This window comes from Myxine glutinosa, chromosome 2 (assembly GCF_964187855.1).
Source record: "Myxine glutinosa chromosome 2, kmMyxGlut1.1, whole genome shotgun sequence".
Taxonomy (NCBI): Eukaryota; Metazoa; Chordata; class Myxini; order Myxiniformes; family Myxinidae; genus Myxine; species Myxine glutinosa.
In genome coordinates, this window is record NC_136262.1 from 62616001 (window position 1) to 62628124 (window position 12124).

The 12124-nt window shown below is 37.6% G+C and overlaps 1 protein-coding gene across 2 annotated transcripts in view; it reads left to right on the top strand.

Moving 5' to 3' along the window:
- ARHGAP18 (Rho GTPase activating protein 18) overlaps positions 1-12124 on the top strand; it is a 72965-nt gene that overhangs the window by 37991 nt on the left and 22850 nt on the right. For both annotated transcript variants that reach the window (XM_068108070.2, XM_068108071.2), the window contains exons 3-5: positions 1285-1502; positions 10602-10683; positions 10965-11077. In XM_068108070.2, the coding sequence (XP_067964171.2) occupies positions 1285-1502; positions 10602-10683; positions 10965-11077 (413 nt within the window). The remainder of the gene's footprint in view (positions 1-1284; positions 1503-10601; positions 10684-10964; positions 11078-12124) is intronic.

The following is a 12124-nucleotide window of genomic DNA, read 5'->3' on the forward strand; positions in this document are numbered from 1 at the left end:
ACGTATTGGTGATAGGTAACTAATTAAAAGTTTGAATAAACTCTGTTACGTGGTAGCAGTTGTCAAACATTGTTTGAAATAAAATGAGTTAACCATGCCAAATGACGTTGTCCAAACAAAGTGAAGCTGGCTTCCTTTTTCCTGATCAAAGAGAAAAATGAACTCTCAAACAGAAGTTCAACTTCTCATATATGAGTTGTATGCGTTTCGCACTTCCCGTCGTCTTTGCCGGTTTCTTTGCTATCCAGCTGGCACAGCTACATTGGACCACCATTGTGCTCGGGTTGGCATCATCACGGGTGGTCCAAAAAACATCGATCTCTCCGATTTTGATGCTCTACTGGGTTATTGTTAGAAATGGTCTAAAACATTCACCCACCAAATATTTTCGCTCAATTCCATCTAGAAACTCATACACACTTCAATTGAAATATGGCGTTTTTCACCAAATTTGGCTAAATGAGAACAATCCAATAGCAACCTAGGTGGAAAAAGTACATGCACTATTGTACGAAGCCATTTTGTGGTTCATGACTTTTTGCATGTGCTTGCGCCTGTGAGTGTGAAATCATCATGGTCGAAACATGTTTGACAATGCTTGAAACATGTTTGAAACATGTTCATACATGTCTGACTCATGTTTCGACCATGAGGACTTCACAGGGGTATGTACCATCAATGACATTATTTAGGAAAAAAATATTTCTAAAGTCTTTGTAAGTCATTAAAATTGACCAAAATGACAAATTTATATGTTGAGTGTGTATGAGTTTATAGATGACTCAGATGCAAAATATTTTTTGGGTGAATGATTTAGACCATTTCTAACAATAATCCAATAGAGCATCAAAATCCAGATAAAAAAGTGCTTTTTTGGCATTTTTGGACCACCCTAATGGTCATACGCACAGCACGTTGCTAACGTCGGTTCAACGTTGGCTTTTCGACAAAAATAGACGGATAGCCTTGTGGATGTTGATTGCGTTGGGCCAATGTTGGGTGTTAGTTGGCATCGGCACAACATTGGCTTCATACGTTGGCCCAACATAATGGCTACCGTTTGGCCAACCTAACAGTGCCAGTTGGGCTGCACTGATGCTAAGTTTTATACCAAATACCAAAATGCGTTCCATGCAACATATGTCGTAAAATTTGGATAGTGCATGTATTTGGGTCTCGCTCCAATATTGATGACAAATCTAATATATTCTTCTGAGCTATTTTATGCAAGCCAGAGAATTTTAACTATCTGAAATAAACAAACTTTCTACGTGTACATTACAGACGAAGAGGAGCAGGAAAGGTGGCTTGAAGAGACGGGCCTTTCCATCCTCATCTCTGACAGTGAGGAAGGCCTGGGTGATGCTAAAGCCTTATTGAGCACGTTGTCTCGTGCCCAGACGGACACCGTACGCCGGCGCATCAACACGTACCACCAGACCATGAGGAAGAAGAATAAGCAGCATGTCCGTGATGTCCGGGACATATTTGATACACCTGAGGTTTGTGATCCAGTTGATGGATCCTTAAATGGGCAACTTATTTATTGTATATGCAGCACCAAAATTACAGTTTGTAGTTGCATTATACTCTCAAAGCAGCAGTAGTGGAGCGTATTTTGTAATTATAACTTGCAGCATAGGAGATTACGGCGTGTGATCTTTGCTATTTCACATTGATGTTTTGCAACTTTTCATTGGACACACATCATTGGAGATATGGCATCAAAGACCAAATTCACCGTATCAGAGTATTTTATAATTTACCAACAGGAAACTAGTTTTTATAAAGACTGGAGTCGGCCTGCATCAACAGAAAAATGTGGAACACATATCTTCTCAACCAAATATTACTAACTACCTTTGGAGAGAAGGTGAAGGGATGGTTTGGCCATGAACATGGTGGTCTCTTCAGGGAGACAGAGAGAGGGGGAGACAGAGCGAGGGGAGACAGAGAGGGGGAGACAGAGCGAGGGGAGACAGAGAGGGAGAGACACAGACAGGGAGAGACACAGACAGGGAGAGACACAGACAGGGAGAGACACAGACAGGGAGAGACACAGACAGGGAGAGACACAGACAGGGAGAGACACAGACAGGGAGAGACACAGACAGGGAGAGACACAGACAGGGAGAGACACAGACAGGGAGAGACACAGACAGGGAGAGACAGAGACAGGGAGAGACAAAGAGAGGGAGAGACAGAGACAGAGACAGGGAGAGACAGAGAGGATGAGGACGCGAGTGGAGAAAGATCACCAGTAAACTTTCTTGCCTTGAAGAAGTGACCGCAATTGAATAATTCTGAAACGCGTTGCCCAACGCAATTAGCATACCTCTGCCAACACCTGGTTGAGAAGATTCCCACACCTTTTTTCCTTACTGCAATATATGTGTTAATGTCGTGCAAAGTGTTTTGGCCACAATTAGGTTGTGTGTGTGTGTGTGTGTGTGTGTGTGTGTGTGTGTGTGTGTGTGTGTGTGTGTGTGTGTGTGCGCGCATTTGTGTGTGAGCACACATCAACTGCAATGCACTTTAATGAGCACATCAATTTGACTCCCGTTTACCGGTGTCACTGCGGTTGCAGGCCGCCCACTCTGAGGCTTCTTGTCAATATCGGTTTCCCCCTTCTTGAAACGCCGTGCCGAACATCTAATGGCGCTCACACACATCAATGGAAGAGTCTCCGTACTCATTATTTAAACACCTATGAATATCCAAATCCAATAACTAATTTAAAGAAGAAATTCAATAACTGTTTTCTACTTCATATGCACATCTAACGGGACAGCCATTTTGAAAGCGTGGTGTGATGTTGTCATCTAACTAATCACAGTGCTGCTCAACCTAAAATGGGTGAGAGAATACAAACCTTTCATTGTGATCTCGCGTAGCTTTCCTACGATGCTTTGGTTACAAACTGAAAAATGAGGATTGTGTGTGTGTTGACTCTACGTTTTGTGTGAGAAACTCTAGAAAAGCAAGGTTTGTGAAAACACAACCACAAACAATGCAGCTTTTCAATCACGTGAAACAGGAAACAGCAATGAGTGTAAACAGTCGTGCCAATCCAAGTTCAAATAAAAGCATGTGTATTACATGTTTGTCTCACGCAGTAAGTAAGAAACAAAGAAACTAGAATCCACAGCTCGACAGGTGAAGTATTACAATAAAAAAATAAAATAAAAATTAAACTTTAAAATAGAAAACATAGACGAGAAATCTCATCAACCTTCCACGTTTGAAGTATTTTTATCCATTTTTCAACGTCCACAATTTAGCCGTATAAATAGACGTCAAAAAACGTCAACCAGTGTCAAAAAAAAGAAGAAAAAAAGAAAAAGGTAACAAGGTCTTTGAACTACCCCTTTTGGTGTTGTTTTATTGCAGCGTTGCAGCTGCAAAGATCAGGTGTTTGTATAGTGATGGAGCGCCAAATTCATATAACTTTCTGATTTTAGTCGTGGAAAAACCAAATGAGGGTCGTGCTAATGAGTAAGCAGTTGTTTCCCTCTATTTTAAAAATGCTGCTTGTGAAGACCTCCGTGAACATGCGTAATGAATCTGCAAATAGATTTGAAAAAGTCAGCCATGGACATTCCGCCAAAAGGACGACAACAGTCGGTGGCTGAACGATGACAAAACTTGCATCAACGACCAGTGATACACTTTGGATATTTGGGTTCATAAATGCAGGTGTTACAAGAGCTTCAGAAAATGAAATGCTGAAAATATTCCTTGGAGATTAATGAAACAAAAGGAAGAGAAGGAAGGGAGAAAGGAGAGGGTAGGGATTTTGGAGAAGAAAAGAAAGAAAAGAAATGAGGTTGGGAGTAAATGGAGGAAGAATGTTATGTAGATAGCAAATATTCCATAATATGTAGATAGCAAATATTCCATAATATGTAGATAGCAAATATTCCATAATATGTAGATAGCAAATATTCCATAATATGTAGATAGCAAATATTCCATAATATGTAGATAGCTCTTTCCATAATATGTAGATAGCAAATATTCCATAATATGTAGATAGCTCTTTCCATAATATGTAGATAGCAAATATTCCATAATATGTAGATAGCTCTTTCCATAATATGTAGATAGCAAATATTCCATAATATGTAGATAGCTCTTTCCATAATATGTAGATAGCAAATATTCCATAATATGTAGATAGCTCTTTCCATAATATGTAGATAGCTCTTTCCATAATATGTAGATAGCAAATATTCCATAATATGTAGATAGGAAATATTCCATAATATGTAGATAGCAAATATTCCATGATATGTAGATGGCAAATATTCCATAATATGTAGATAGCAAATATTCCATAATATGTAGATAGCTCTTTCCATAATATGTAGATAGCAAATATTCCATAATATGTAGATAGCAAATATTCCCTAATATGTAGATAGCAAATATTCCATAATATGTAGATAGCAAATATTCCATAATATGTAGATAGCAAATATTCCATAATATGTAGATAGCTCTTTCCATAATATGTAGATAGCAAATATTCCATAATATGTAGATAGCTCTTTCCATAATATGTAGATAGCAAATATTCCATAATATGTAGATAGCTCTTTCCATAATATGTAGATAGCAAATCCATAATATGTAGATAGCTCTTTCCATAATATGTAGATAGCTCTTTCCATAATATGTAGATAGCAAATATTCCATAATATGTAGATAGCAAATATTCCATAATATGTAGATAGCTCTTTCCATAATATGTAGATAGCAAATATTCCATAATATGTAGATAGCTCTTTCCATAATATGTAGATAGCAAATATTCCATAATATGTAGATAGCTCTTTCCATAATATGTAGATAGCAAATCCATAATATGTAGATAGCTCTTTCCATAATATGTAGATAGCTCTTTCCATAATATGTAGATAGCAAATATTCCATAATATGTAGATAGCTCTTTGTCCTGTAAAACAAAATCCAAATGATAATGGATGCGTCAAGGCCTGAAAGAATCTGATTCTGCTTTTGAATGCAGGAGATTACAGTCAACATGGGAACTCTTATTTAGTAACAACCTGCGACTTCGTCATGGCTAAAGTGCTTGTTATGAAAATTGGTAGAAGTGGAAACCGCAGTTGAGTTCAATTCCTTTGTTAATTATGCCTGTTGGAAATTATGTCTCACTGTTCTTCCTTTCACATAATGCCTTTTTTGTATAATGCATTTTGAAACTGGTGAACTGTCAAGACACCTTTTTATGGCATGCAAATTGGGAATGTTGGGAGGAAAGGGGGTCAAATTGAGAATTAAGTTGAAAAGGCTAAGAGAAGAGGTAGGATGGGAGTGAAGAGGGTAGGGAAGCATGAGAGGAGCAGGAAGAGAAGAGAAAGGATGAGTGGAGGAGAATAGGAGCAAGGAGCTAGAAAGCGCATGTAAGGGACCACAAGTCCGTGGAAAGATGGGGTAATTGCCATCTTGGTGTACATCTTAAATAGACGGCTGTTTAATGATGACATTGGACTCGTATATCGAAGTGTATTCAGGGAATAGACATTTCATTCACAACTCTCATTCCACTTAGCCTTTCTTCACTTCCCTCTGTTCTCTACCTCCCATACTCATATTCCCATCCTCCTGGGGCCTTCTTTTGCTCCCTAGGCTGTGGCTATTTCTGGCACGGTGGCTTTTCACCATTCAGCCTTTCCATCTGTCTCAATTTGTAATATGTTACAGTGCAACATCGCTTTGGACAAAAATTAAGTTACTTCCACTTGGCAGGGACTCGTCTATCCACATTGTTGTTGTGCATTAGGTAATAGCATGTGGAATTTGGTAAGCATTGGGTAGGTAGCAGTGCTGACGGCAGGCATTGGTAACCTCATCCAATTGTCATAATGTAAATTATGTCATCTTTGAGATCCAGTCGGTGAAGATTCCAATACATCAATGACAATCTATACGACGAGAGATGTTTGTCTGTATGTCTTCGTCAAACTTTCAGAGGTTCATCACTGAGTGCCAGGGAGTGTTTTAGGCAAAAAAGAAAATGGGAAAAAGTTGGATTTCTTGGTATTAATTTTTTTTTAAATCTGTCGTGCCTAAGCTTTTGTAGCTATGTGAAAGGTGATATTAAATGGTCTTCCACCCCATTCTTTAGTGGGTGTGGGGAAGTTGTGTATGCCCCCATAAAAATCTGATTTTTAAATTTAATTTCTTCAAAATGACAGCAGGATTAGAACAGCACCGAACAACGCTGGGTACTCCTGCTAGTGAGTAGTGACTACCAATAAATCAAAGGTCAGTGTCTTGCATGCAAACAGCATTGCCACCATGGCAGAAAAATAATCCAACAGAGGGATTTGTGTACGAAAACTCCCTTAGCAAATGAGAAGCAAAGTTGGTGCAAGTGAACAGATGCTCAATGGTGCAGTAAATGTTGATTAATGAGGTGAATAGTTTGCAGAGGGTCATTCAAACTTCAAGCACATTCAACCACCAGAACCTCTTTGACTATTGAGAAGCGTTATCTGCCTCCATTAACTTGCTCTAACTTTACTCTGTTACTTGCAGGTTACTGAATTCCTTCCGTATTCTCGAAAATAACCAAAAAAAACTGTAATTTGTCACTGTTTCTAAAGCTTTGAGACAACGTTGATGTAGAACTGCTGATCCAAGAACATCGTGATCGATCTCACGATGTTGAGGGCGCCACTAAAGCCTTCTTTGATGGTGGTCCACTAATCTTTAGGTCAAGCGATATGCTAGTGCTCTACAACAAATTGCAGAAATGATAAAATGTCTTTATTGGTTCTATAGTTGTAGATATAACTATCACTATCACTATTTCACTATCACTATTTCACTATCAATATATATAAATATTTCACTATAAATATATATATATAAATATAAATATATATAAATATAAATATATAAATAAATATAAATAAAATAAATATAATATATATAATATAATATATAATATAATTATATATATAATAATATATATAATATAATATAATAAATAATATAAAATAAAATAAATAAATATAAATATATATAAATATATAAATATTTCAATATATAAATATAAATATTTCACTATCACTCCAAAAGTCTTTGTACTTCTACCTTTTGTTCAAAACGATACGATTACATTGTTTCAACCGCTTATAGTTGGGCTATCAGAGCAAACTTTAAAAACATGAAAGCGGATGCAGTGGCAATTGCAAATGTTTAATAACGTGCTGTCAAAGCTATAAATAATGAGCTGATACTCCAAGTCGCCAGCCTGTTGGGTGGTATGAGGAATAGATCTGCGTGGTATGAAAGCCAAATCTTGAACGGTTTTTGAAATATTACGTACACAATCCAGGTTACTTGTTGTCATGGCAACATAATTCAGCCAATCACAGCTGTGATTTAATCAGATTGAGATGATGATGTGAGAATAGATATCGCAATATCAAAGCTAAATGTTCAATGGTGTTTGAAATATCGCGTACACAAAAGTACATGGACAGATAAATCGGTCAGTCGGACCGAGTTCATATTAATGTCCCCTGTGTCAGACATTTCTGAAGGTGCAGGGAACAAAAACAATCTTCCTTCTTTAAGGAATGTGCCTCAGCACTAAGCACTAAAGGGCAGCAGTTGTTTTTCTTGCTCGACTGGTATGGTTCTTAACATAGAGCACTGTGTGACTTGTTCACTAATATATAATTATGGAAAAAACGTGTATTATATATCCGAGCATGTATTAAATACCACATCATAATATGCCAGCAGCACTTTTACTTCATCCGATCACAACTGGTGACAAAGTTTTGTTTGTGGTGATAACATGGCAAATTACAGCTCCTGTACCAACAACTTGTATTTGGCCCCTCGTAGTGACGTATAGTTATTCTACAGACTGCGTGGCCCTGTGTCATCAATCAAGGGTTGATCGTTTACTCTTTTTCTCTGCACACACACAAACTGATTATATGGGTGTACAAAGAGAAATGAGATACATGATGCCATTTCTTCCATGAAAAGCAGTATGTTTACAGTGTCTTTAATACCAAGAAAAGCATACAGTGTCTTCAGAAAGTATTTACACACCTTGACTTTTTCACATTTTGTTGTTAGTCTGAATTTCAAATGGGTCAAATTGAAATTTTATTTATCACTGATCTACACATATCCCATAATGTCAAAGTGGATTTTTATTTTTAGAAATTCTTACACACACACACACACACACACACACACACACACACACACACACACACACACACACACACACAATATATTTTTTAATGGCTGTGTTTATGTTTTTTTTTTGTTTGTTTGTTTTTACATAAACTTTCATTTACGGACGCTTTCTGACGGTTCTGTGATTTTTCCGGGTGTATTGGCTGCGATGTCCGTTGGCACGCAAAATTTCAGCTTTCACTCGTTAGGGAAGTGTATCATCCTTCATTATCAGCTTTCACTCGGAAGGAAGGGAAGGTATAACAAACATTAATATCAGTCAGTGAGTGGTTAGAATGAGCTCTATGTATTAAATACTGTATATGTACACATGGCACTGTGAAAAAGTTTGGGTTGTTTTCACTTTTGAGTTGATATTCCCCATTAAACATTTGTGGGAAGTGAGACGTATGCAATATAGATAGATAATAATTCCAATTTCTGTGAAAGTATAAAATATACTGTATAAAATAAATCAGGCAAACGAAAAAGTTTTATTTTTGCGACATATATTATCATGTACTCGTAATATCTACTTACCACAAAGAAAATGTGCAAGAAATGGTTTGTAGATTTTTGTGCAGTAAATAATAATAATTATTGAAATAATCAACACCAGTTACATCAATGTGAATTACACGAAACAACAATAAAAGTTGCAAATTGGTGAATACGTGAAATTATTTTTCATCGTTTCCCAACTTGAAAGTCTGACTAAGTTCAAAATTGTACCAAGGAAGCAAGTTTCAACAGAACAGTATAAGAAGATCCAGACTCTGCAAGAAGGACACACTATGAAGAAAATATAAGAAAAGCTGGAAATCTCCTACAATGATGTGCGGTACATTTTGCATTGCTGAACGAAACTGGCTCTGTACAAGATAAGAAAAGGCCAGGAAGATTCAGAAGAACGCCCCAAGGCAAGACAAGCATTTGAAGTAGCCCAGCTTACGTGATAGAAGAAAATCAAGTCAGCATCCGACAATGTGGATGGATGAGTCCGAAAAACCTTGCTCTGCTGCTCTTGCATATACTCACCCTGCCCTTTTCATCCTATCATTTGCCTGAGGTCATCATCCATCTGCTTGGAAATCCACCAACATCACTGCATTACATAAACTAGAGAGTTCATAGAACACGATACCCCACACATCGTTCAAGTATAATGCTTCAATTTTAATAAAATAATAATTTTTAAGATTGTTTAAAAAAAACCCGTGAGTTTAGCACGACTGCAGCAGTCTTATATACATCGCTTTTCTACCCTTGTTAAGCCACACCCCAATCTCTCCTCCTTCCAAATTTCCAGTTTTTTCCTCCTGAGAGTTTCCTTCTGTTTCCATCTTGTCCACTCCATCCATCCTCTCTTGCCCCTCATTACTCCCCAGACCCATTGTTTGTCCAAATCAGCCTCCATCTTGGCCTTCCAATTCTGCTGTTAGTATTTCCCCCCCTCTCAACAATGGAATTAGCTACTCTGGTCTGATAAATCGAAGTTTGAACTTTTTGCATCTAAGAAATGCCAGCATGTACACTGAAGACTTGTATAACGTTATGCCGAGCAATGTTTGCAGCCGACTGTTAAACATGGGGGGAGCTGTGTGACTGGCTGAGGTTGCATCTCAGCTTTTGATGTAGGAAAACATTTTAAAATTAATGCGACACTAACAAAAGAGAAGTACAAGCAGATACTGCAGCACCATGCAGTTCCTTGTAGAAATAGTTTAATTGGAAGAAGATTCATTTTCCAATAAGATAATGATCCAAAACACTTCCAATGGAGTAAAACAGTATTTGGTGAACAAGGTTGCAGACGATTTGCCTAAGGGTTAGAATGGCCATCCCCGAGTCCAGACATGAGTTCCATTGAGGCCATATGAGATTACTTGGAAACAGAAGAACAAGAGGAACCCACCTAACCTTACAGAACTGCGGAATGTACTACAGGATATTGGGCACAATATTCCTGTAAGCGTGCTTCAGTCATATACAGGAAGCATGGGTAAAAGAGTGATGGCACTAAAGAAGGCCAAGGGTGGACCCACATTAAAGTATAGACTGAAACTATGAAATGACTTTTTATTATTTACTCAAGCAGTTTGTTTCACGAGCATTTATAAAAAGCTGTGAATTTACAATAATAAATACATATGACTCTTATCACTGATAATTTGATGAATTTACCCTAAAGTATGAATATCATTGGAATAACAAACTTTTGCATAGTACTGTATGCATAAGTTTTCATTTGCCTCGTTTTAGATTATGGCCAATTTTGGCATGACATTTGAAACAATTATCGATTGCCCCACATGAATTTGATTTCTTCATCACTGATGGCATTTTGTGCTACTTTTCATTTGAAACAGAATGATGGTTCAGATTGTTTTGGGACTGAAGTGCAACCGATAAGTGAGGATCATAAAAATGAGCAAGAAACGCAACCTGGCGGTCAGTCTTTGCACAAACTTTCCGCACTTTGGGCTTTTGGCACCTGCAGGCATGTGCATACCTTCATGTGCTTTCCCATGTTATAGAATGAAAGGCAGTTATCTCTGCATCTGCACTCATTCACTCTTTTCTACAGTCATTGCTCTTATTATCAAAATGTATGATGCAAGTTAACAATACACACACACACAAAGGTCATTCAGCCCATGAAGTAAGATTGACCATTACAGAATTTTGAGGAAAGAAACACTTAAATGTTGTTGATGAAATTTTACCTGCAGAAATGCGTGATGTGGGAGTTTCACTTGACGTGTCATTAACTGAGGAATCCTTCTGCTCGGATGTGCCTTTCTCGGAAGATGCAGCAAATAGAAAACACAGAGATGATAACCAGGTAAATAAGAACAACAAAATATTTTTTGGAGAAAACTTGCAGCATGTTAACGGCAAGCACCTGTTCCACGGTGGATCGGCCAGTGGGGGCTCATGTTATTATCTTTATAATTATTAATACCATAGCAGAGTACCCTCCCTATGGGCACCTGCACTGTGAGCATGTAACACATTGTTCTGAAACATCCCTTTATTTGGGTGGTCTATAAGCAACAGACCGCTGCCTTGATCGCCCCCGAAAATAAACAAGACCGATAGTCTAACAATGGCATAGCCAGGCTTGTTTGATATTTTAGCTGCAGAGGATAGTATGACCTGGATGGGAATACCAGTTAGCAATTAGCAAATAATGTAAGTAATACATTTTTTGACTTCAGGCATGGACAGCCAGTTCGTGAATGACTTGGGTAAAAAAACGGTGAATGGCAAACGATGAACCAACAAATTCTACATTCCTGTGCCACCTTCAGACAAACATCAGGCACTGACGGCACGTTTTCTATATTTCCATTCCAAACAGCATCATTCATCATTCCAATCACAAATTAATACTATAATATCAATATATCAAAATAAAATGTTAAATCACTATTGTATTGAGGTCTCAAACCAGCGAACCGTCATCTGTTCACTTCCGGATTCGGGTGCATGGTCTGTGTTGATCGCATTTCAAAATCATAATTGTATTGAGGAATTTCTGAAACCTCCTAACTACCTTATGACACCCGCTGGGACCCCAAAACGTTCCACAGAAGATTATTATATTTCCTTTTCGTAAAATATGCAACTGTAGTGGTGTACTGTAAATATGCAACTGTAATGGTGTATTGTAAATATGCAACTGTAATATACAACTGACACTCACAGTGCATTGCTGCCTAAGGTACTTCTTTAAAACGAGCAAGCATATTTAGTATTGAAAACAAGCACAGAATTATTATCAGTGCTGGCTCATAGCACATTACATCTCGTCACAGTTCATTACTACTTCATAAATATTAACACCTGACACTTATTGTTATGCAAGCATTCAATGTTTGTCCACATA